Source organism: Rhinolophus hipposideros (genome assembly GCF_964194185.1).
Source record: "Rhinolophus hipposideros genome assembly, chromosome: 3".
In the NCBI taxonomy this organism is placed as follows: Eukaryota; Metazoa; Chordata; class Mammalia; order Chiroptera; family Rhinolophidae; genus Rhinolophus; species Rhinolophus hipposideros.
In genome coordinates, this window is record NC_138049.1 from 2,239,127 (window position 1) to 2,266,412 (window position 27,286).

Genomic DNA, 27,286 nt, shown 5'->3' on the forward strand with positions numbered 1-27,286 from the left:
TTTGACAACTTTTTCTGAACCCTACTCAGACACTGTCTGAGGCCCTGACTCTGTCCATCTTTACAGAACGTTTCTGTAGTTCCCCCTGGGAATATAGGCCAACAAGGGTGCCACCAGCTTAGGGACCTTTACAAGGAGCTAAGGACAGCGACTGACATGTGTTGAGGTGTTGGTGTCATGTGGAATCACAGGGAGTCACATGGACATGTGGAGATGGAGCTGCTCACAGAAGAGGAACTGCAGTTATTCCAGAAACGTACAGAGGTGAAGCGTTCATGAACTGAAAATAGAGCAGGAGATCCCATAGAAACTGAAGAATGATTGGAAGTAAAATCTAAACAGACCAGGGCCAATCACAAGAAGGGAGGTGCATGAATTGTCAAAGGTTTCTGAGATGGGATCAAAGACAACAAAAACCTTTCTGACAACAGACCTCAGGCAGCTCCAACTGACAGGTGTCAGCATTTTCCTTCTGGAACTCCAGAGAAAGGAGGATAGACGTGTAAACGATAAACTCAAAGTTGAATGAGCATTTTGCCCCAAGGGATGGTTGATGGTTGATGGGTGATGCTGAGCTCAGAAGCTGCCCCAGTGGTGGGCTGGTTCCTCCTGACGTGGGCAACAGTGTTTTGGGACCGGGTGACCTGTTAGTCCTGAGGACTGACAGAGAGAGGGACAAGGTAATGAGGTGGGGGGTCTCCTACCCGTTGTGCTTTGTGTCTCCCAGTCCCCTGGCTGCTCCACTCCTGCATCCTTTTGACCTGCTTTGGTGACTATCTGCCCGACTTGACACAACCGCCTTCCCCTTTAACTGTGTTTTCCACTTCTCCATCTCTTGGAGAAGAAGAGAAGTGGGGTCTTTGACCTCACGCCCTTGTTCTGACATGACTTTGAAAAGAGGAGGTCTGTTCAGTGGTTGGCACACAGCACTAGAATTTAGAATGAACTTTTTGGACCTTCTTAACTATTACCCTACATCCTTTTAACTGATTCCCCAAATGTAAATTGCTTTTCTAGGCAATCCAGTGTTTCATAACTAGCCCCTGAGAAGACTACCACCTACAGATTTATTCTGCTTATATATGGTATTCTGGTTTTTCATGATTATACTACTGTATCCTCACTGTATATTTGTCCTGATTATATTTCCTACTATACTTTATATTTACTCTGCATGACAATTCTACGTGTGAAATGGGTACCTAAGTATTTCAGAGAAATGCTGCCCTAGCAGCAGAGTAGTGTACGAGTAACAGAAGCAGGGCTGATTTTGAGATGATGGACCTGGATGATGGTGGGGATCTCAGTAAGACCCCACATTGGCATTTACCTTTTCAGCTCTCAGTTGGCAGTTTCTGAAGGCAAATGGCTCAGTCGATGGACAGAAGCAAAACAAGGAAGGGGCTTCGATGAAACTCCCAGTTCTGTTAATTCTGTTATATAGCATCTCCAAAGCAGCTCAGTGTTTCTGGCCTTTCCATGGGATTCACCTTGGGAAGAAAGGGCTTCATCCCAAATTGACTGTAATTAGCCAGCATTGCCAAGAAAGCACCCTACCATTTTGTTTTGGGGAAACTCTACCATGTTTATATGTGATGTTTGCTCAGAAAAGTAGCAATGGTCTTTTAAGAAAGAGCCACTTTAAAAATTAGATCTTCTAGAAGCTTTTTAAAAAACAAAAACCGTCTGGAGAAATCCCTGGAGAGGGAGGGACTTGAAACTGGAGACGTGGAGCCAATGGCTGTGGCCACCGTCCCTGCTGCATGAGGACGCTGGGAAGCTGGGCTGGGACTGCCCCTACTGTTCTAATCATCATTACTGGATGATTGCAGAAAGACAGAGTTGGAAACTAGAATGGAAGGCTGCGATCAAATGCAAAAAAATCAAATTCTCTGCAAAGAGGGGGAGAGAGATTTGACAAAGAAAGTGCATATGGTCCTGAAATGTTAGTATCTGCCTGATGACATATCTCCTTTCTAAATTATCAACACCATGAAAACAAGGACTCTAACTTCCATTACCTTCTGTCCTCCACAGCTCCCAGCAAAGAACCTTGCAATGTTGGAATAGATGGATGGGTGAATGAATGAATGGGTGAATGAATAAATGAAGTATGCACAAGGCACTTTCAAACCTAGTGTTCCCACGTGGTAAGCAATAAGAAGCAGGAAGCTATGAGACAAACGAGGCCGCCCCACGGAGCACTGCACTGCCTGGGAATGCTTTATGAGCCCCGAAGCATGATGGGAATGTACAGGAAAGTGCAGGCATCCTGGTAATAGGTGTGAAGACCACGGTCATGCTCTCTTTCTTTCTTTCACAAATGACTATCCATTGCCAGCTGTGTGCCAGGCCTTGTTCTAAGTCCTTTATAAGTATTGACTCATTTAATCCTTATAACAATTGGGAGGCAAATACTATCATATTTTATAGAGGAGGAAACTGCAGAGCAGAGATGTTGGGTGCTCGGCCAAGGTGACACTGCTCCTCATAGGTTGACATGGAGTTTGAACATGTGCCATCCGGCTGCAGACGCTGCTCTCAACCACTACATGAAATTGCCTTCGTGTAGTGACTGACAGCGTGCGAGCTTTTCATTCATTCAGGGCCACTTGTTTAATCCACTGATGACCCGCCCGATTTCACCATCGTCTCCTTGGATCCTGCCTGTTTTGTGCGGGCTTTGGCATTGTTCCTGCCGACTCTTTTTGTTGACATCCTTTGCTCTGGATTGATAGTTGGAGCTGTACAAAGTTTTCAGAGGCTTTGAGGAAATCAGTGTTTTGTCGCAGATGGATCGTTAAAGAACTGTATAGTCTACAGCTGACGTTGTTGTACGTTCTCTCACTGACTCCTACCATGGGAAGTGGAACTGTGTCAGAGTAGCCATATTTTCCAGACAAGGAAACTGCAGCTCAGAGAACCCACACCAGGTACCTACAGCCCACAGTGGCTGAGAGCAGGGCTGACTCCATGTCCTCACTCCAAGCCCGATGCCAGCTCTGTAGCTCCTTCTTCATCAGACGTAAGGATTGGGTTGTCAGTGCCCCAGAGTCCTCGGGGCCCATCCACACCTCTGTGCAGGCTGCTTCTCCCACCTCTCAAGGCCCAACTGACCATGACCCGGGTCCTGTCCATCGCCAATGGCTCTCAGCTGGACCAGTGGGGTCCCTCAGGCCGGGGCCCAGTGCAGGCTGGGCGTGCTGTCCTGGACCCCATGTCCCCCGGGACGCTGCTCACAGGCAGGCCTGACAGAGAGAGCCTGAGGGCGACATGGGTCCCCGTAGGGAGGCCGGTCCCATAGGACCAGGCTCACCAGACAAACCGGAAAAACTATAACCTTAGCTCACCCACAGTCACATGACACACCCCCAGATGCCCCCAGATGCCACTTGTTGTACATTATTATTTGAATATAATGTCCTTGTGAAAAATAGAAACATTATAGATAAGGTGAAAATCTACTAAAACCATAAAGTACACTCCCACCCTTTTTCTCATCCCACCAAAGGCACCTATTTTTAGAGTGGTTTTATTCTTATTTATAGAAACTCATATTTGGTTATACAATATACAGTAGGAATTTGAGAGGATTAACATCATTACAGGCTGCAACTTGCTTTTTGCTCTCAACAGCGTGTCTCGGAGGTAAATCTCCATTAGTTTTTTTAAACAGCAGCAGGAAAATGCCGTAGCACATTAAGTCATTTCCCTGTAGGCGGGTATTTTGGGTTTTCCTATTATAAACAACAATGCTTGAGTATCTCGGGACCGTTGGCCTGCTAACCACCTTCCTCGTGCCCGCCTGACCCTGCCCAAAGAAGTCTCCTACCTTTGCGTTTACAGGGTCCAGAAGGACCCCCGCAGCCATCGGCTCCAACTTCCCCATTAGAAAGGTGAGGAAGCTCAGACTTGGAGACTGACGGTTGACAGCCACAGGGTAGCAGGCTGACTCCCGCCAGCCCACTGAGCCCCACCTGAGACCGCAGGTGTTGGCTCAGCTTCCCCAGCAGCAGGCCCCTCTCATGCTGGTCCCATCATCCGAAACCGAATGTCTCGTTCAGGTACTAGAAACAAGGATGCCCGAAAGGTGGTCTTCCATGTTGGGGTCCTGGCTAGCAGGTTCTATTCTAGGTACGCTCCACTGTGACGCCTCTTGGTGGTTTTTGTCACTTGGTGGCTGCAGGTATTCTGGAAAACCACTCAAAGGAAGGGGACCTCAAGTGACACCATCAATGTCTTTAACGGAGACACTTTTGTTGTTCAATTTGCCCTGGTCTATAATTTTTCAACATTAAACTCTTCGATTAGTGGCACCAATTTTGATTACAGATTTTGATTTGAGATCCTCACAAACTCGACTAGTAATGACTCATCTCACAAAATGACAACAGAGTACCTGTGTGAACTCAGGAGTTTAACATGTGCAAGCCGGGAAAGTTGCTTCCATTTTCTGTGCACTTTGTGTAACTGGACTTGTAACATTTACCTTTTCCTGTTAAACACGCAACTTCTCAGAAAGTATCTTCTCCTCAAATACCTTAGCTTAAACAGGGGACTTCATTGTACAGCTGCTTGGGTCCTTTGTGGGAGGAGTGAAGAGAAGGTGGGCATGGCCTCGTTACTCTGGACAAATCAAACTCTTTGCGCCTCCTTTTTCTTCTCAGTTAAATGAGAGTGGTGATAACAAGTTAATAGGGTTGCAGTAAAAATTTGAGATGACAGAAATGTAAATTCCTGGCTCAAACTAGGCAGGTAACAAACGGAGGCCATGTTTCTTACTACCCTCAGTTTGAGGAAGGCTAATGCTGAAACCATCTCAGAAAGCTAATTATTCAATGCTCGTTTTTCACTCAAGGACTCACTCAGTTTTCTTCTCTAATGCCTTTCTTTGTCTTCCACTTTTTAAAAAAGATTTTTAGTAAAAGTATAGCTAACATACAATATTATATTAGTTTCAGGCGTATACCATAGTTCAACATTTATGTACCTAAAGAAGTGATCACCGTGATAAGTCCAGCCACCATCTGACACTGTACCACGCTATCACAGTATTATTGACTATAATCCCCATGCTGTACTTTACACCCCCGTGACTATTCTGTAACTACAAATTTGTACTTCTTAATCCCTTCCCCTTTTTCACCCAAAGTGGGGAGGCGGAGGGGAGGAGGCATGCTTGAAGCTTTCCAAACTGGGAATTGAAGAAGCCAGCTAAAGATTAGATCTAAATTCTTCCTCCCACACATCCCAAAGCTGTCATTTTTTAGAAATTTGACATGAATTCCCTTGGGAAGATCATGGTTCCCTGTTGGGACATAGAATTTGCAAATTGTAATATGAGCATTCCTTACAAGATGCCGTGGGCTGCCTGATCAACATTGCTAGGATGGTGTTTGTTGAGAGGAATGCAAGGCTACGGGTCATGCTCCCTTGCAATTCCTGAGCAGTTTCCAACCTGAAAAAGAGTGAGATTGATTATCTCCTCATTGACGAGTGTTTTCATGATAAGTGAGCAGACTTTGAGACTCATTCATTTACTCATTTCCACATCTGACAGTTTAACAAGACATTGCCAAGCACTGGACTAGATCCAGAATATCCATCGTGGGGTTTAAGAAAACCATTCGGAAGTGACTGTAGAGAGAAACTGAGCATGTGTTGTTTGAGTGACAGCGTGACATCGGGGAGCTGGCCGAGTGAGGCAGCACATACTTGACTTTGGAGCAGACGTCGATTTGCTTAAGGTCCTCACTGATGTCAAACCTCGCACAAGTTCTGGTCCTGTGAAATGTGAAGAAGGAAGAGACTGGGAGTACCTGGGGCCATTTTAGGAGGTGGCCACAAGGTCAGGCAGAAATAAAGAGCAGAAGGAAGAACACAGGGTCGAGTGGTTGTGACAGATGCCGTGTGGCCCCTAAATATTTACCTCCTGCCCCTATACAGGAAAAGTTTGCTGACTGCTACCAGAATCTACTGGCTTTGTTTTCAGAGTAACCTTCCTGGCAAAGCCTTGAGGATTTCGTCCCTGTGCTTTGTAGGCAAATCTCAGAATCTTTGGCTTACTGCAATTCTAAGTAAACTTCGAAAGTCCAATGTTTATATCTACACACATACATACATGTAAACACACACGTCCTAGTCAGAAAATGTAATGGTGGATTTTTAACCTGGTTACTCTTCTTTCTCCCCCAGTTTCATCAACAAGCAAAAGGCCTGTTGAGTGTGTTTAGGAATATTGGGATCTGCTGTTTCATGAGCTCGAGGTCAGTTATTGAGACACAGCTGACCCCAAAGTGATGGCCGAGTTTACCCCCCTCTGCACATGTGAGGCTCAGGTACCCCACATGGTGTATGCATTGAAATATTTGCTAGTTGTTTTATTGGAAATACATCGCCATTACTCCATGTTTTGGGGGTCACGTTATTCTGAACATTTTAAAAGGAATGTGGGCACAAACTCTTTCATCTTGAAATTTCAGATATGTTTGTATTTCATTGTAGGATTAAAAAGTCAGTACATTCTGGTTTGGAGTTTTGTATTGCCTTAAGGTTATTAATTTTATTCCAATGGATGTGGACTGCTTAGTCCTTTTTGAGGGAAAATCGTTTTCAAAGGCTGTCAGTTTTGCCTGATGGGTTGGTGTAGGAGTCCTTCTGGAAACTGAAATTCAGTCTGACAAGTAATGCCGGGCACCGTTTCCTAAGGCAGCTCCAGGCACCAGCTTCTCCCGAGCCCAGCCTCTCCGAACTGCTCTCTGCCAGGCTGAATGGTGGCCCGTGGCAAACAGGATTTTTACGAGTTCCCTTTGTGTCTGTAAGTAAGGAAACTATTTCAGGGCAAGTGAATGTAGACTCACAAAGCTGTTTTTGTCTTTGTAGGAAAATGTCCACTAAAACAATCATTAGTGAAAAGTCCGTATCAAATGTACCTGTCCCAAGTGCGAGTTCATTTTGACACGCATTACTGGTGACATTTCTGGGCCATTTCCAGCACGCTGATTTGTATTGTGGGAACATTCGGGGACATCAACACATGGGCACGCCCCTTCCCTTCCCCCACCACAATGTTCTTGAACTTCCACCGTTGTTTCCTTGTTGTCTCCCCGCCCACCCAGACTGTCCACCCGCCAGTTCTCCAGTCTGCGATTCCAGTTTCTCCCTCAGCTTATAAACAGGTTCATTATCTCTTCCTAATTTGTGTGAGCTCTTTCTATGGCGCTTCAGCCCTTTGTTGCACATGTTGCCCCTGTTCCTTGGCAGTTGATTTAAATTTTGACTGTAGTGTTTGACATCCAAAACTTTTACAGTTAGTCTTGATTTCATGCTTTGGAAACTTGCATCCATCAAAAGATAACATAAACATTCGGCCTTATTTTATTTTAGTACTTGAGTGTTAAATTTTTACACTTAGACTTTTGGTTTTTCTGACATTTTGGATCGTGAGGCGTATCCTAGAGATTTAATTAATTTTTCCAAACTGCCCACTTGTTCTTTACTACTCACTTATTATTATAACCTTTTCTTTCCGTTATGACTTCAGATGTCATTTATATCCTCAAGTCTTACATATACCTGGATCTGTGTTTGCATTTTTCTCTTCCATTTATCTGACTTTCCATACTATTTTTTCCAGCTTTATTCAGATAAAATTGACATGTAATATTACATACATTTAAGGTGTATTGATCTGATACACTTATGTATGGCAAAAGGATGACCGTAGCGTTAGCTAGCCCCTGCGGCACTGTCCGTAACCACTGTTCCTTTTGTGTGGAGAGAACATTCAGGATCTACTCTTTTAGCAACTTAAAATATACAATAGAGTACTATTAACTATAATCAGCACGCTGTACATTATGTCCCCAGAACTTATTCATGTTAAAACTGGTAGTTTGTACCCTTTGACCAACATCTGCCCTTTCCCTCACCCCCCAGCCCCTGGTAACGGCCACTCTCCTCTATTTCTATGAGTCAGGCTTCTTTTAGAGTCCACATAGAAGTCATATCATACGGTGTTTCCCTTTCTCTGACTTATTGCACTAAGCATAATGCCCTCAAGGTCCATCCATGTTGTCGCAAGTGGCAGAATGTCCTCCTTCCTCACGGATGCATATAATTCTGCTATTCCATTTTATATATATATATATATATACACACACACACACACACACACACACACACATATATATATATATACTGGGGGTGCCAAAAAATGTATACACATGACTTGTATTCATCTTTTGTTATCAGTATATACTGAGTATTGCAATGTTAATACAATTTTTTCCTTTCTTAAAATGTGAATACATTTTTTGGCACCATCTGTATATTCTTTATTGTGAACAACATAGGTTGTTTCCACGTCCTGGCTATTGTGAATAGCGCTGCAGTGAACATGGAATGCTGATATCTCTTTGAGACCCTGTTTCCATTTCCTTTGGATATATGTCCAGAAGTGGAATTGCTGGATCATACGGGAGTTCTAGTTTTAATTTTGTGAGAAACCTCCACGCTGTTCTCCATAGTGGCTGCACCAGTTTACAGTCCCACAGTGCACAAGGGTTCCCTTTTCTCCACATCCTTGCCAATACTTGTTATCGCTTGTATTTTCGATGATAGTCATTCTAACAGCTGTGAGGTAACAGCTCACTGTGGTTTTGATTTGCATGTCCCTGATGATTAGCGATATTGATTAGCGACAGGTACATTTTCATGTACCTGTTGGCCATTTGTATGTCTTCTTTGAAAAAATGTCCATTTAGATCCTCTGCCCATTTTTAAATCAGATTTTTTTTCTTATTGAGTTGTATGAATTCTTTATATGTTTGGGACATTAACCCCTTATCAGACATATGGTTTGCAGATATTTTCTCTCATTCCATAGGTTGCCTAGGTTGCCTTTTCATTTTGTTGATGGGTTCTTTTGCTGCACAGAAGCTTTCTAGTTTCATGTGGTCCCATTTATTAAGTTTTGCTGTTGCTGCTCATGCTTTTGGTTTCATACCCAAAAATTCATTGCCAATTTTTAATTTTATATTTTAATATTTTCTGTGATAAGTTCCCTCTTCTTCCTCTTTTTTTCCAATAATTTCTGGGTTATTCAGTCTCCTGGATAAGTACATTCCTTTTTAATTTTTAAAATCATTTGTATGGAGATATACCTGACATATAACATAGAAGTTTCAGGTGGATAACATAATGATTTGATATTTATACATGTTGCAAAATGATCACCACAATAAGTCTATTTAACATCTATCACACATAGTTACAACATTTTTTTCTTGTAATGAGAACCTTTAAGATCTACTTCTTTGTAAATTTCAAGAACGCAGTATAGTTGTTAACTACATTACCTTGCTGCACGTTACAGCCCCAGGAAGTGTGTACCTTCCACCCCCTTCACCCATTTTTCCACCCTGCACCTGAGGTGCTCCTTTTTAAAAGGCAGCTCACGGGGGCTGTGAGGCCTTCCTCAGTGGGTGTCACATCCCCACCTGATTTGACACTGAGGGGACATGTCCGCACACTAGAAGAACTACGGCTCAGAAGGCTGTTTCCAGGTAGCGGTTCCCCCCTCCTGAAGCAGTTTTCCTGACGTGCCTGAGCCAAGGTGCAGAGGAGGCGATGGGGAGGGATGGCCTGGACTCTGCGCTTCCAGCTTCAGGTCTGACAAGGGAGCTGGGAGGTGGCGCTCTGCAGCCTCCTGGTGCCTCCCTCTCCAGGTCCCTCCTGCCACTTGTCCCTGTTCTTTCCTTTCTCACTGTCACAGCGCAGAGGGCTTGGCCCTGAGCTCCTTACTGAACCACTGCATTTGACTTATCCAGTCCCTCAGTGGGAACCCAGGAGAAGCAATGGCAGGACGCAAGGCCAGGCCTGGGACAGCCTCTGCACAGGTGCCGAGGACTGAGTGAAACCTGCGCCCTCGCGCCCAAAGAGAACAATCTAGAATGTGAGGTTCAACACAGCTGCTGTACCTGAATTGAGCCTTTTGACAAACATTTGCCCAGGGACAGGTGTCGGTGTCCTAGAGTGCTGTGACTAAGAACCACACACTGGGGGCCTTAAACAACAGACATTCGTTCTCTCCCAGTCTGGCAGCCAGAAGGCTGAAATCAGGGTGTCAGAGGAGTTGGTTCCTCCTGGGCGCTCGGAAGGAGGAGCTGTTCCATGCTGTTCTCTGAGCTTCCGGTGTGGTGGGCGGTCCTGGCGTCCTTGGCTTACCCCACTGTCTGCCTCCGTCTTCATGGGCCTTCTCTCCTCTGTACGTCTCTGGCTGCTCGTCTTGTAATGACGCCAGGCAAGTGGATGAGGGCCCATCATAGTATTTCCAAATAAGGTCCCTGCACAGGCCCTGGACATTGAGACTTCAGCACCTCTTATGGGGGACACATTCAAGCTGTAACAGACCAGTGAATAAACTAATTTTCTTCCTCCTACATCTTCCGTCCCATGGCCGTGTCTTCTCAAGACCTGGACCTCGAGTGCCAAGGCTAAGCTCTGAGTCAAATGATTTTTCTGTGGTTTCTCATGAAAAACCAAAAATGGCCCAAGGTGTTGCTTCATTGTGAGGCTGTCTTCCATATTTCAAGGCAGTAGCACACAAACAAAGCTTGAGTACAAGCCCCTCCCGGCCTACCCACTATAGGAAGTTGGGGAGCCCCTGGATGGTATTGTGGGGGCTGGAGTCAGACCCCACAGGCCGGGAATGAAGGATCCATCATGGATGACTGTTTGGGGAACGCACGTGGCTAGAGCAGGGCGTCAGGAAGACTAGCCCAGTAGCCTCTCGAGATGAACCAGAAGGAGAAGCAGGATCAGACAAGCTAGTGCTGGAGCTGAGGCATGAAGCAATACTCCAGGCAGGTCACACCTGTCTCCCCAGGCTGCTACAGTCCCGTTTGTGTCTCTTTCTCTCACCAGACTGTAAACTTAGCCCAGCTCCTGCTCATCACAAGCACCCCATAAACACTTGTTCAGTAATAAATGGTACAGCTGCAAAGCCTCATAGAAAAACCTACACGATGGGTGTTAACTCTGGCCCCACGTCCCGAGGGATTGGTACCCAAATGGGCAAAAGACATTCCATGGTGATAGAGCACATAAACACAATTCAACTTAAGATGCATGGATTTGATTAGTATTCCACTGGGATTCTGAAAATGACTTTATATTGAAGATTCTGGTTAAGTACAGAATATGGCACATATGAAAATCGAAGCCCTCAAATGTTTAAAGCTGTCTTTCCATTTAGAAAATCACAGTTGTTCTGTGCACGACATGGACCTTTCAACCCTTTTGCTTTCGGCTGCGATGAGTCAGAGGCAGATGCAGAAACTGAAGTGTTTATTCGAAAAACACTTCTTGATAATTAAATTCCTCGTGGAGAATAGCGGGTACACGTACACACCTGTAAATGCAGGAGATGGCGAGGACCAGAAAGATTAAATACAGCTGACTAAAGAATGTGCCAGGATTTAATTTCATCCCTTTCTTTTTTTTCTTTTGTTGTGCTTTGACATTTACTAATCCTCTTAACTCACCTGCACATCAGGTTCTTCACCAATTTCATTTGAGATTCTGACTTGGAGGGGAAAAAGTGGTATAAAGAATAACAATGATTAGAAATGGAGTGGGACTTGAGATTAAGGTAAAACACAAAGCAATCTTAAATAATTTCGTCTTCTCTGTGCTGTATTTTTCCTTAAGTACATGTCCTGTTTTCATTTCTGGCTTCTGAGAGGATCGTCCTGTTCCTCTATTAGTAAAAGCAGTGACTCGGTGTAGACAGCACCCCACACACATCATCCCGGCACACCTTGACCCAGCCCCGTGAGGGGAGCAGCATGAATTACTGTCCAGATTTCAGTAAGAGGTAACTGAGCCCCAGTCGGGACGAGGGCAGGCGATGGTCAGTGGCAGAGTCAGGAACGACCATTATCCGGGCTCACGGCGTGTGGCACGTGCGTAACCCTGTTCCCGTTTTTTGTTTCTTTGAATATTGCCACACTGAGCAGCACATTACCTCTGTTTCATGTTTCCTGCAGTTGTCGGCATGATTAGCTCAGTTGAATCCACAGAACTTAATACACTTTACTTTTGTGGTACAGTTTACTCTTTCTATCATTTATTGCTCATGAAAATCAATGGTGGAAACTTCAATTCAGAAATCATCCGTCCTGAAAATGTAAACTAAAGTTGTAAATGTAAAGCTGAAAATGAAAAGATTTCAATTGTTTTGCAAAGTAAGTCATTGTGGTAAAACCATAGAGTAAGTGAACAAGTGGTAATTATTTCGTTAGTAGTGACGTCTGTCCACTGCCACATTACATGCACGTTAAAATGTTGGGTCTGGGGACATCACTGAGCACCTTCTGTGTCACAGGCAGGAGAAATGGGAAGTTGCAAGGAAGAGTCTTTATTTACAATGAAATTATTTGGCTAATATCCTAACTCTTTACAACATTCCAATAAAGATCATTGGGTATAGCTTAACTTTTTGAGAGAGAGGAATTTTCTACTTAGAATCCAAGTAACTATTCTCAAAAGTGATCTAACTGTTATTTAACATCAAACTCCATCCTATTATGTTTCCAACAGAATTATTACATAACAACAAAAATGTGAGGTGTGATCAAACGATACGGTGAATGTTTAAATTTGAAAAATTTATTATAGTAAACGACATATTCCTATCAATCCCTCTCACTTCAAACACACTTATCCATTGTTCTTCCCACTTTCTGAAGCAATTCTGCAAGTCCTCTTTTGTGAGTGTCTTTAGTTGTGCTGTCGTGGCTGCCTCGATGTCCTGAATCGTTTTGACTTTGGGGAAGAGCCAAAAGTCACACGGTGCCAGATCCAGTGAACAGGATGGGTGAGGACACACTGTAATGTTTTTATTTGACAGATTTGCCGTATACCAGAAGCGATGTGTGACACAGAGCGTTGTCATGATGGAGGATGAAACCGGTTGCCCATTTCTCAGGCCGTTTACTACACACATTGTTTCTTAAATGCTCCACTAAGCCCTTTTAATATTCAGAGTTCATCGTAGTCTTCCTGGGTACAAACTCAGCTTGCATAGTTCCATTAAGGTCAAAACACACAATTATCATGACCTTGATGTTACAAGTAGCAGCATTCACCATTTGTTTTGTTCACACCTTGTATACTGATTTAAATTCATTTTTTTCCCGGTCCAATAAAGATCACAAACATTTTTTTAAAGACTTTATTTATTTTTATTTTTTTTATTGGGGGAAGGGGAACGGGATTTTTTGGGGGAACAGTGTGTACTTTCAGGACTTTTTTTTTTTCCAAGTCAAGTTGTTGTCTTTTCAATCTTAGTTGTGGAGCGTGCTGTTTTAGCTTCAAGTTGTTGTCCTTTCAGTCTTAGTTGTGGGGGGCGCAGCTCAGCTCCAGGTCCAGTTGCCGTTAGTTGCAGGGGGCGCAGCCCACCATCCCTTGCGGGAGTTGAACCGCAACCTTGTGGTTGAGAGGACGCACTCCAACCAACTGAGCCATCCGGGAGCTCAGCAGCAGCTCAGCTCAAGGTGCTGTGTTCAATCTTAGTTGCAGGCGGCGCAGCCCACCATCCCTTGCGGGAGTTGAACCGCAACCTTGTGGTTGAGAGGACGCACTCCAACCAACTGAGCCATCCGGGAGCTCAGCAGCAGCTCAGCTCAAGGTGCCGTGTTCAATCTTTAGTTGCAGGGGGCAGAGCCCACCATCCCTTGCAGGACTCGAGGAATTGAACTGGCAACCTAGTGGTTGAGAGCCCACTGGCCCATGTGAGAATCGAACCAGCAGCCTTCGGAGTTAGGAGCACAGAGCTCTAACCACCTGAGCCACCAGGCCTGCCCAATCAGAAACATTTTAGTGAACTAAATATGAATTTAAATGTTAATATGTAGATGTAATTATACTAGAGAACGTTTTCCTTTTTTTCTGTGGTTATACAATATTGGCATGAAAAATTCTCTTCTATAAAGATAACAAGCAATAATAATAATAATAATAATCATAATCATAAAGAAAATAATGAGATCATTCTTTAGTCAACTTCTCAATCCAGTTCCTCTCTCCGTCTCTGGAACTGCTCTCTCATAATTGACCTTTATCTCATTAGCAACTTTAACCTATATTTCTTCCAGATTTTCTTCCATCATTTCAAGTGTGCCCAGATATTCACTATCCTTAATATCAGTCAAGATATTTTAATTCTTACATTGCCTCCTCATTGTACTCCACCTATAGTCCTCACCACACCACTGAAGTTGTTTCTAGAAGGTTCCTGTGTACTTGTTTCTCAGTAAATCAACAGTATTTTCTCATTAAGAATAGTGCCTCATTTTGGAAATGGATCACTCTTATTCCGGACAGGCTCTCTGCTGTGGCCGTCTGAACACTAGCTCTCTGGGAGGGACAGAGCTGGGCTCTAGTCCACTGTGTGGTTTCAGCGACGTCAGCTCTCCGTACATATAAGAAGGTGACACCCATACCTCAGTGACACTGAGGGCATTGCAGAGGTGATACATGCAAGGCCCACCTTCCAAAGTAGACACCCGGTGGGTGCTGCCTCTCTCACCCTTTCCTTCTGGCTCTCTTCTCTGAGCACCCTTTATTCTGAACTTTTCTGGATAGTTTTCTTCTTCACAACACTAGTTATAGGCATCTTGGAACTCGTTCTATTTGGGGAATACTTCCCTAAACTGAACTTACTCATTTGACTGGCTGTCACCACTCTGCAATGATTCTAAAGATCAGCATTGAATCTTTCAGCATTTTTTGAAAACTTCATATGCAGAGTTTCATTGCTCCTATTCAGGTCACCATATTCAGGTGTCCCAATCAACGCCCTTCTTATTTCAGTTGGTTTTATTTTCCCCTCTTACCTCCTTTCCCATGGCAATATGCTGTTCTGGGCCATCTCTATGTCCTTAGAGATGTACACACCTCGTACAATGCAAAGTAAGAGGCCACGTGTGAGGTCTTCATTTACATTGCTATTGTCATAGGGGCTCACTCTCCCCTCCAGTGCTGTTTTTAAAGCCTGCCTAAGTGGTTGTCCCCTTGGCCATGTGTCCTTCCAGTCCCTGGGGGACGGTCTCCAGGCCATATAGCATTGGATGGACAGACCACAGATCCTACTAATATGTAATTTTCATTACTGCTAGAATGTTCTCCCAAGCACTTACCGCCCTTCACATTCCCAGGAGAGCTGCACATGCATCAGTATTTCTCTCCATGCTCACCAACTCTTGGTTCCATTGTACTTTTAGACTTTTAAATATGACAGTTGCAAAGTGACATTTCCTCACTTTATATTTTTCTGATTATGTTTAGTGAGTTATGTTTAGCCATATACAGTCCCACAAATTTCTCTTGCTCCAAACTGTTTTCATAATTTTCCTATTGTTTGATCAGGTCCCTGACTCTTCTCATTGATAACCACGCTGATCATGTGATTATATCTATTGATACAGAAAAGGCTCTTGATAAAATTTCATCACATACGTTTGATAAAAACTGTAATTGGTTATTGTAGGCAGAGAGAAACGCTATTGATTTTTAAGCTGATTTTACATCTATCAACATTTTTCAACCGTCATTAGCTTTAAGTTTCTCTATTCTGTTGGAATTTCTGTGTATAGGATCATGTCATCTGTCAATAAGGATAGTTTTTCTTCTTCCTCTTTCCAAACCTTAGGCCACTCATTCCTTTTCTCCTTTACTCCTCCGCCTATTGACCCCCCTTCCTCTCCCTCTCTCTCCTCCCCCGCTCCTCTGTTCCTCCTCTTTCTAGCTCATTTTATTGGTGAGGACCTTTGGTGCCATGTTACACAGTTGTGATGGAAATGGGCATTCTAGCTTATGATTTTAAGGTTTCTCCCCTAAGTGTGATATATACCAAATGTTTGGGAATTTAGCTTTTATCAAGTTGAAGGTATTTTCTGCTACTCCTGGTTTTCTGGAAGTGTATGCAGGAAGTGGTGATATGCTGAGATTTGAGTTTCATAAGGGTCCCTCTGGCCACTGCGAGTGGAGGGTCAGGAGAGGGCTGGGCAGTAGTCCACCTCTGAGGTGGTGGTGGCGATGAGGGAGTGGATGCTCTGAGAAACACTTGGGTGAAATCGATGGGACTCGGTAACAGACTGGGTCAGGGAGAAGAGGGACAGGGAAATGTCAAGAGGACTCCAGGTCTTGGCTTGCATAACCGGGGACCCCATTTGTCGGGTTAGGAAAACTGTACCACAGGTGAGATTTTCTTTGCACATACTGATGCTGACATGTTTTGAGACAAGATGTTGAGTAGATATTGGATCGAGGGACCTGGAGTGTGGGGGTGGTCATCTCAGGCTAGGCTGAAACATCGTCAAAACTGATGGGTGTGGAACAGTGGGAAACCGGAGGGATGTCAGAATTTTAGGTGTTCCAGAGGGACACAATGGAACAGCCAAAACAGTAGCAATAACCAGAGACACAGTTGAAAACAACTATTTATCTGGGGGGGAAAATCAGAAATCGACTTAAGAGGTCATCACATTGTGGGAAAATTGAAGAGGCTCCCATCTGGGCAGAAAGTTTGTTCGTAAGGCCTAAATGTTACATCACAAATTACAGCAATTGTACCTTAATGTCTGGATAAATGAATGACTATAAACTGCTGAAAGATTTGTTAATAAACATGAACTAATAGAAGCTAATGTATTTTGCCTGTACGGATTAAACTCCATATATGAACACCATATCTGGAACAAAGTGAGCAATGAAGTTGTTTAGGTGTAGGGTTTCCACTAAGAGATTGGCAATGCAAGTGTGTGAGCTGTAAAGTAACATGTGCTCCCGAGAAAACCTGCAGAATCACCCACTGAAAATAGCAAGCGCGTGGGAAAACATGGGGTTGGGATAGAACACTTAAAACCTTGGAAAATTTGTAACCAGAGCACTAACCAAAAAAGGGGAAAGTCCTAATTAAAAATCCTTGTGCAGAAAAAAATGTACTAGATTCCTAATAACTGAAATATGCAGCAGTACATACAGAACTTTATTGTAATAAAGAGAAAGGACAGGTAAGGACAGATGGGGGTGTCAGACCTCGGAGACAAGGGCAGAGATCAATGATTGCAGGCTTTGCCTGAAACGCCGTGATGCCAGCAATGGGGGTTCTGGACCATTGTCTACGCTTGTTTGGACAAAGATCCAGGAGAGCCATGCAAAGACATTTTCAAAGCTGAACATGTGGCCAAACAGAATCAAGAGGAAAACTGTGGGGTCAGAGGGCGTCGTTCATGGAAGAGTACTCGTGTGTCTCGTTGTGTTCACTTGCGATCTCTGTGGCGACGTAGAACTTCCGTGTGCCAGAGAAACATGCCTATGTCCACGGCCACATTTGTGTTGTATCCATACCTCGTCAGTGCCAACCCCTTCAATTGCAAATGCATTTTATGAAACATACGCCCGTAGCAAACCAAGCTGCGTTTCATCAGCAGCTTGTAAATGTGGGCTTTCGTTTTCTTGTAGAAGGCTGGGTGGATGGTAGGGAGATGCTATCTGCAGATAATTCTAGAAGAAGAAAGTGATCTTGAATCACCTTGGCTACATACTGTGTGTTGTCAGCACCTGCCTTCTTACTGTTTTATTTTAAGATTTTCTTCCAAGTGGGAGGGGTATTTCAGTGCCTGGGTGTGTGTTACTTATGATCTAGTTGAACTTATCATCCTGAGTGGGGGCTGGGGCAGTTCTTTGCCACACATAACCCCCACCTCTTATGCAAAATCAGTTTCCAACGCCTTGACTGTCTGTAAGAAATGTGAGCCAGTTTCTTCCCAAAAATGAGAATGGTAGCGAGAATCAACTCAAGTTCCTCTGAAGACAGCAGTTAGAGGAATTGAAAGGAGGCTCATCAAACAAACATTTCCTGCAGAAAACATGCCAAACTGTTCCAGTCCCTCACCAGGTACATTTCACGTTCTCATCATTTCATCCATTCTCCTTTTGCTTTTTTCTCAAGTGGAAAAATTAACACCTCAAAGCAAAAAGGTACACACGAGGCTAATTGAATTGCAGAGAACTTGGAAGCTGCCAGTAATTTTGAATTGCAGTCACGGTAAATACAGCTTTGCATTCTTCTACACAAAACCCTGCTTCTCTGATTTCACATTCTGTATCACCGTTTTTCTTCTTCATATGTCTTCTGTGAAGAAATTTTGAACAATCAAGAGAAAGACTTGAGAACAAAAACAGAGGTATTTTTAATGACGCGGGGTATGAAAGAAATGACACCCTTAGATATCAGCCGTTCTTGTGTAACACGCTGTTGATCTGCTTTAGCTTTGATTATAGACTAGCTCCTGTTCAAGGCTGTGTCTCTATTTGATTAATGTGGAGCTTGGTAAAATCAAGTTCTGCGCTTCTGAATGAAGTTAATATGTGTGTTCTTTGAATTTAAAACCTGGCCTCAGCTAATGTGAATTGAACCCTGTGTATAACCCTCCCACGGAGACGCTTACCTCTGATCCGACTTAAGATATAACACAAAAAGATGATTAATATTTGAAATGTGTCCAGTCATTCCGGGATGACATAGCTGGAAAGGGAGTGTTAATCCATATGGTAGCCACTGACCTCCATCTATGAAGAAGCATTCTGTGGATAGCGAACTAAACTTAAAATTGTTACATAGATGATAATGTGACTTCACCTGTTTGTTTGGTGAGATGGTCAGGGTTAGGAGGTGCCTCTGAATGATTCAGAGATGATGTGGGAGAGTCAGACTCTACATAATAACGCTGTAAGCACCGTCCCCACCCCCACCCCAAAGGCAGGCGGTTCCAGGAAAATCCTGTATGAAATGAAATGGCAAAGGTTCACTGGAGGGAGGGTCTGAATCGTGTTAAGGAAAAAGAGCTGGGACATGGGATGGGTCCCCGGCTTTCGGGGAGGCAGGTCTTCTGAAGTAGGTACATTGACAAAGCCTGAGGGAAGTAAGTCCCCAGAGAAGAGAGACGTTTACTTTGCATAGTTGCAGTGAGACACCTCATATGGTCCTAACGGAAGGAAAATGGAGAAGCTACTTTAAAAAAATCCAATGAGATCCCACAGTGGCTTCCCTGGGACAGTTTTGGAATAGGACAGGTGTGAAAGGTGACAAGCAAACGCACCAGGTGAGTGCACAGAAATCCAATTAGAGCGCCAGAAAGAATAAGCCCCAACTTGGGTAAAAGGTATTTTTTAACACATATGTTGTTTATGTTGTGCTTGGAACAAAAAGTCAGTAATTACTGCATGCTTACTGTGAGCGCGATAGCATGCCATGTTTCACGGAGGTCTCACCCCTCAACGGCCACAACAACCTACAAGGCGAATAGCGTAGTGCATGTATTTCCATAATAAGAGGAAGAAATTGCAGTGCTTGGCGTCCCTGTAAGCCTCTCAAGGTCGCAGAACTAGTAAGGAGCAGAGCCAGGACTCAGCAGACCTACTCTCTAACCCCAAGCTTTCTTGTTTGGGGGTACACTGTGTAGTCATCATAGTAGAAAGTAGGACCGTTAACATTAAATGTCTATTTTGCTACTAACTGTGGGTTCCAATCTCCTGACCTGGACAAGAATCCTTATTGATTAGATGTATATTTCAATCTGTGACTTAACAAAACTCCAACTAGCAGAAGAGCGTACACGACTAGATGAGGTCCCCCGTTCTGAAGGGCTAGAATGCGGTACCTCCACATCTCAAAGCAGGGAACTTGATGGTCATTATCAGCAAGGACGCAGGACAGTTAAAATGGCAGTTCACGTGTATCTACAAAAGGAAAAGCAATTTATAAAGAACCAGCCAAATCAGACTGACCTTATTTATGTCAGCAGGCAAATACAGTGCAGAGTCTTTGTCAAATAATTACACAAGGATAAAAGATGGAGTCACAGCTCTAATTAATTTCTGAACCCAAAGGAGACTTCCCAGAGGCAGGGCGCTCTTCTGTAAGATGCCCAGAAATGAGCACGTGCTGCCTCCCTTGCTGTAGGTCACCACTCAGAGGGCCGCCTCACCAGTCGTTTGTTACTGTCACACATTCCTGCTGTCGCCCCATACGTCCTCCCAAACACTGGCGTCTCTGGACAGCCCTCTCCCTGATCTCTGTTCCCCGCCTCCTTAAACTCTTCTCTCAGTATTCCTCCTGCTTTCTTTACTTCTGACCCGGGTGGCCCGAGAACACACTTCCTTTGGGACCCTCTCCAGCTATTTGCTCTCCCATCACCCCTCACACCTGAGTGCCAGGTGGTTGGGTCAGTGTCTTCCCAGCTCCTCGGGAAGGTTTCTCTCACATACACTGTGTTTTATGAACAGTAATGACAAATTAGTTAATCTTTCTTGAATCAGTGTAGTTAACTTTTCACTCATTTAATTTTAGAGAAATTAACTCTGCCCCAAACAATTGAAATTGTCAGTAAAATCCTTTAGGGATACTTAGATTCAGATACAAACTGTGAATTTTGCATGTCATGCTCAAACTTTGTAATGAGGGCCCATGATTGTTATATTGTTAACAATATTACAAAGCATTTTATTGCATCATATAAATAGATATTGCCCATATTGCTACTTCCACTATTTCTTAAAGCAGCTGGTTTTCTTCAGTAAAGACTAAAGAATCAGTGGCTTGCTCGTGCATGTGTACATATGTTTAGGGCTACAGGTACAAATTTAAGAGCAATGTGAATGGTTTAATATTGTAAAACATGAGCCAGCCCCACGTACAACTTGTGCAAATCCCACAGTAGTTCCTGAGTACTTCTTAAATCATGACTCGGACCATAAAGAAACGCAAGAAAGTGTACAAGTGGCACCACTGGGAAGGGACATTGATATGCAAGAATCTGTTGCATCCACACCGAGGGAATGGATTTGAGAATTACATTACCTTTCTCTTACCTAAGGGCTCTGCATCTCAGAGTCTGGGATGGCGTCTGTCCCCAAGGTCACCATAGAACTCACCTTCATAGCTTTCACCTACTTGGGTTTTGAAGATGCAGGGTGAGAGTTTGGAATAGCATTTCTTGGATCCTGAGTAGACTTCATCATGACAGTGAACCTTCATGGCTATGGGTTGTGCTGTGTACAAACATTCTTTAATAATTTGTTGTGTTTGTGAAGCATGAGGCTCTCTAAAGCATGGGGCCCAGTCCTTCCTGGGTAAGGGGGTTCTATGGTATACAAGGATGAGTAAGTTCCTTCCTTGGCTTTGGTGGCCTACAGACGAGTGGACGACACAGACCAACACAGTGATTTCCACGCAGGGGAATCCAGGGTGTTCTGGAAGCAGGTAGGATCGGGGCCTCACCCCATCCTGGGGGTCAGTGAGGGCTGGTGGAGGAAGTGACATTGAGAGCTGAAGGGTGAGAGAAGGTCGAACAGACTGACGATGTGGGAGTGAAGGAGCAGCACTCCTAGGAGAAGAATCTGCTTGTGGGCCCTCCCGGGCTGTGGGGTGCGTGTGCAGGTGAGGAGGGGGTCCTGAGGAGTTTTATGAGTTTCATTTTGGAGTCAGTCTGGTTGCACTGTGGAGGACAGAGGGAGGTGGGGAAACTGGAAATGGGAGGGTGGGTGCTGCTGCACAAATCCTAGGGAGACATGGGGCTCTCTGACCCGAGAAACCACCCACGGGGGGAGGGGAAGGGCGATTCAAGGACACGATAGAGAGACTGAGTCACTGTGGGAGATGAAGAGGAAGGACAATGAAAACAGCTTCCCATATTTCTGGCCTGAGCAGCTGGGCGGAGCATGTGCTGTGACTGACAGTTACGGGGCACAAGCAGCCATGGGCGAGCAGGAGGGCCGTCTGGGAGGCTCTTGCCCACCGGACACCCTGACATCCAGAGGACCTTCTCAGCAGGTGGCTGGGTGGGTTTTGGCTCAGGACAGATGTCAGCTAGAGACACGGTGGACCCAGCAGTGAGTGATGTTCAGCCGTGGGAAGGTAAGGGGTCCCCCTGCGTGGGTGGAAGCAAACCCCACCTTCCAGATCATGGAACTGCGACTTCAGTGAAACACCCAGGACAACACCTGCCAGCTACCCCAGCGGGCACACTCAGAAAGTGGAAGGCAGAGCCCTCCGGGCCAGACTGCACCTGGCTGCTTCAGGCAGTTTTCCATCGGATCGCGAGCTCCTCTCAGCTCCTCAGCCTGCCTAGAGATGGCTCCACAATTTCACCAGCTGTTGAGTCAGCAGCTACTGTGATGGTGCCTTCCCCGCCTTGGGAGACCTTGAGTGGACACATGGGGGGAGAGTCCAAGTCACACGGGAACGTCTCAGCAAATCCCCGGCGGACATTCTCCTGTTCGTCTGTGGTGCAGGTGACCACTGCGACATGAAACAAAGCAGGTGGCTTCTGTGTGGGTCAAACGAGCTGCCACATGAGATTGTTTGCCAGTCAGGAGCCTGTGAGGCAGGTCAAGTGTGTGGGGTAGTTGGATAGGGCCACCCCTCTGTGGGGATTTATGGGCATAGAGATATTCTCGATCCTCTTATGAAAAATGCTGCATGAAATCCCGACCAACAGCAGCATCAGATGACGCACAACAGACACCATTAGCACTGTTGTCATTCACCGGAACGGTGACAGTCGTAATGAAGTCAGGAGGACAGGAGACTCTTAGAACCCAGAGGCGATGTGAACGGAGTGTCTGGCCCCTTCACTCAGCAACCAGGCTGAGCCAGAGTGTGGCGAGTGGAATGTGTTTTGTACAGATTGCTTTTACTTTTGTTGGCGTTCTCCCGAAATGTTAGCAGCAGTGAAGCTATTTGGGAAAGCTAGTGGGTATGGCAGAGTGTCAAGCTGCTGGGCACGCTGGACTGATCGGCCGCCCCTCCCGTCAGGACTGCGGGGTGGAGTGTCAGTGGGAGGTTTCTGTAGGTACGACATTACAAAACTGATCGCCACTCCGTCTCTGTGAGATATTTGTGGCCACAGGTTTGGAGTGCGGTTCTGATTCAGGAGGCGAAAGGGGCAGCTGCACGTGAGGAAGAGTGACTCTTTGTGGCTGTTGAGATTAAGCTGTGTGGCCCCTGGGACGTAGCTTACATTCTCCCCGTTTTAAGTTTCTTTAGCAGTGTCTCTACCAGTGCTACAAGCTGATCAGAGTCTTAAAATGACAAAAATAGTCTCTGGAAAAGAAAGGCCTAAAGGCAATATTAACAACAAGAAGCAGAGTCACCGCTCCTTGGCAACTTGATTTGCCATCTTCCCGGCAGGTGGAAGGATCAGGACCTCTGGACAGGGCTGCGGGTCGGAGGTGTCAGCCCACTGCCAGCTCCTCCGTTGGCATCACATTCGTGGCTCCCTCCAATTTGGGCTTCGCTCAAGACAGGCAGACGGGCAGCACAACAGGTGGCCAACCTTGCTAACGTGCCACCCAATGGGAGGAGCAGTCCCTATATTAAGTAAGTGACCCGAGGTGTTGGGTTAAGTCAGTTACTAAAAGTGCCTGTGACTTCTCCTCACTGCAAGGAAGCTGCGTCTTGCCCTCTGCTGCCTTTGGAGGGTGCCCGCTGAGAGTCAGCGCGAATGTTTACGGACTTCACCAGAGGTGTGCTCTGGGACACGTGGAGGGTGACAGTCTCGATGCTTGAAGGGGAGGACTGTGGCTCCCTGGCCGTCACCATCATCATCGCTGCTTTGGCGACATGCTTTCTCGCTTCCGCCAAGCCTTCTCTAAATTCTATGGGGCACTGTTAGTAAGTACCTGCGTTTGCATTTTTAAAAAGCAGTTTGGAGTATGCGGTGCTGTTTCTTTTCTTTTTTTAAGATGGCCCCCCAATCCTATGTGGAAGCCAAACTGGCCAGTCAGCTAAGTAATTATTTTTTCAAAGTTATGTATGACATTTGTGAACTTTTCCCCCTCACGTCTTGATATTTTACTTAGTATGAAACTTGGAGTATGATTTTTAGCACTTTCCTCATTGTTTTCTTTGTTCAGGTATAAAAGTGTTGTCCTTTATTTTTGTTTTCCTTTAAATTTTGGCTTGCGACTTTCCCGTTCTGCATCACATCCGTTCCCTGTCCAGTGTGGTTTGATCTTGTCCTTGAGTTTGCTGGAGGTCAGTTCCTCTCGGATTTCTCTGTGCAAGTGCAGATCATGGGGTGAATGCTGACCGTGAGCTTCCCGTGGTTTGTCTTCGGGAAGGGGTGACTCATTTATCAAGGGCTTGGAGCACAGGTGGTAGGATGGGCGTGCTTACTTCTTCTATCTTTTTCTTATAGTTCCTCTCCTCACTTTTCTTTCGTCTTTCTCTCATCTTATCCCACCTGTCTTGTCCCGTTCCTCCCCATTCCTCCTCCCCTGAGACAGGCAGCTGGCGGTGGGGTCCTTAGTCCGTGGGACTTTGTCGCGAGGCCCCTCAAGCCCATCTCTCTGGTTCTTCGTCGTGAATATCATTTAGTTCCGTTGCATTGTTGCTAATTTGTAGTTGTTTTCCCCAAACGCAGCATGCCCTGCTCTTTTACTCATGCCGATAAAGGCAATGATTTCAGTTGGTCAGTGGCTGTTCACTGAGCCTCCTGAATGGCTGGGTGGGGGCCTTGGGCCCGATTGGCTGCCGTCCAGCCTTCCCTAGAAGCTTCTTGATCTTCTAGTCTAATCTTTGCATAAATAGGTAACTACAGAAATAAATGCTGGAAAAGGCATAGCACTGTCCTCTTGTAATATGCCTTTGCTCAAACCCGAGGAGCCTCCAATCCTTTTGAAGATAAACTATTGAGATGGGGGGTCCTTGGAAAATTAACCCGTCTTGCATGTCACACCCATCATGCCACCACGGTGAGGTTCAGAGGAAAGTGGGTGCAATGTTAAGAAAGCTCCGTGGGGAGGGTCCGACCTCCCTGGGCCCTGCAGGGGCAAAGACTCCCACTGGGGGCAGTGGGCTGAGCGCTCCAAGCTCTCAGGTGCCAGAGGTGGGAAGTACGGGGGTGGGGGCCCCGCAGGCAGCGGGGAGGCCCTGAGTGGGCAGGGACAGAGGAGCAGAGCTATTTTGGAACGTCCGCCTGGCAGGCCTTAGGCTGGCTGACAGGACGTCGGGGCGACCGAAACCAGGAGATCTTGTGCAGGTTGTCACAGACAGCGGGTCCTAACGCGGGGAGGCCCGAGCAGGCCCGGGAGTGGTGAGGACACACAGGAGGGAAGGAGTGGAAAGAGCTGCTGAGGTCAAGTCCTGACAACCTCCATCTGAGGACGAGAATCCAAGGCTGCCTCTGCTCCTGCATGGGTTTCCTTTTCATAATTTCCATATCACATGGCACAGCCACATACAAAGCAAGAAATACAGTGTCACAGTGAGCTCAGATTTCCCGAAATGCATTGGCAGTACCTGAACCTTCTAAAACCTAGAGATTCTGTATTTTTTACTTTCATTTTATTTTAAAGCGCTCAAGAATATATAGCATAACTGCATGCTGCTGCTATCACAGATCCTGTACGCTGCTCATGACCAAGATAACCAGTCGCTTATTGAATGTTTTCATTTAGTGAGTGTTCCTTGTGAAACACGACAGTCGCAATGCGCATGCCACATCAGTCCACGACGGGGACGTTCAGAGGTCTCCATCCACACAAACACACGGTACTTGTGTGTACACAGTAGCCGCTGCTAGGACTTGCCGTAGAGGAGCAGTGCTTGCTAAATAGGATATGTAAGCCCATTTTATAGCTGAGGAAACTGAGGCTTATCTCAGTGAATGACCTGTTCAGTTCCTCAGACAGTTTGTGGTGAAATGTGGAGTGCGATCCCGTCATGCTGGCTGCAGAGCAGGGGTCCCCATGCAGTCCTGCCCGGAGTGAATTAGGCCTCAACTGTCAAGGAGGAAAACAGAGCTCAAGGAACCATGCAGACGTGTCCGGTCCACGGGTCTCACATATGGCAGAGCTGGGGTTATCGTGTGTGGGGCCATGAGACATAATTCCAGCAGCAAAGGCACATCAGTGTCTGGTTTGGTGACAGGCACCTGACGGGAGCCCTGTGTGGCTTTCTGAGCTGACGGGTCTGTGTGTCTGTCTCAGCTCCGGGGCCAGGGTGCCGTGTGCAGGATCAGAGCCGGTGCAGTGGAAGGATTTGCTGAGTAGCTCTCCGGGGCTCCCACTGGGTGTAAGGGCCCTGGCACATCATCCCACAGGAGCCCCAGGAGCAGGGCCTCTGCCACTCCAGCAGTGGGTGCTGAGGACGGGCTTGAGAGCTGTAACGTGACCCAGTGCAGGAGCGGGTCCTGACCCAGGACCGTCACGTTGCATTACAGAGACGTGCAGCGTCTGTCCTTCCCCTTCTCCCTCCAGTCCTCACCGGCCACCTCCCATTCTGTCCCTCTGTGGGGAGGGTCGTAGTCAGGACTCCCAGGCTCCAGTGGCAAGAACGGGGGCGTTGGCAATGCTGGCGGACCCACCTCAGCCCCTGTCATCACCTGGAGGCTGACATGCTGGCGTGTGCCCCACTGTGCAGCATGAGGAGCTGGACACAGCCTGACGTACGGCTTCGGCGGTCACAGCTCCCCCTGCAGAGCAGGCAGATGCGTGCTGCCCCAGCAAACCGCTCGGGGACACTGGGCTCAGCCATTCGTGGAGAAGGTGCTGGCTCCGCTGTGCCAGCTTCCTGAGGGACAGGCGACAGTTTTGTCCAGAGGTGTCAAATATTTGCCTATAAACTATGGGGAGTTTGTGGAAATGTGCAGCTTCTGGCAGCTGTCTTAAGAGACGTACTCGGTTACCATGCCCGTCCTACAGGGACCCTCGGCCTGCCCGGGGGTGTCACACAGATCTGAGGGCAACAGCTGGCGGATCTGGTCCCAGAGACACACTGGGAAGTTTAACGAGTGGAACTGACCTGCTCCGTTTCACCTCCACTCTTCTCGGTGTCCTTTGTTTGCCCATTCAAGTAGGTATGTAACATTTCCATGTGGTACATACTCTTTTTTTAATCCTTTTCCTTGAGAGATTGAGGGGACACACATACCCATGGCAGGCACACTCAGAGGTCTCTCATCAGGATTTCCCCGAACACGTTACAGGGACATTTCACAGCCTGTGCTCTGACTCCCAGGCACCTGGGTTGAGTTTATCTTCCATGAAATCAGACACGAATTCTGTTTGTGCAAAGGGACAACAGCCCTTCACGGAAGTCAAGCAACAGCATCAATTCACCCAAAAGTGTGAGTCACACGGGGTGGGGACGAGGGTCTTTGTGGCAGGGATTTAGCGCAGCAGCCTACATGCATAGTCGGCTGGGGGGCTCTGG

At 46.1% G+C, this 27,286-nt stretch overlaps 1 protein-coding gene across 4 annotated transcripts in view; it reads left to right on the forward strand.

Annotated features, from left to right (window-relative positions):
• RPS6KA2 (ribosomal protein S6 kinase A2) overlaps window positions 1-27,286 on the forward strand; it is a 290,517-nt gene that overhangs the window by 82,920 nt on the left and 180,311 nt on the right. Inside the window, exon 1 of one of the 4 annotated variants that reach the window (XM_081035869.1) lies at window positions 22,953-23,743. The exons of the other annotated variants lie outside the window; for them this stretch is intronic. Within the exon in view, the coding sequence (XP_080891995.1) occupies window positions 23,693-23,743 (51 nt within the window). The 5' untranslated portion in view covers window positions 22,953-23,692. Of the gene's footprint in view, window positions 1-22,952; window positions 23,744-27,286 lie in introns of those variants that run through there. 4 annotated transcript variants of the gene reach the window in all.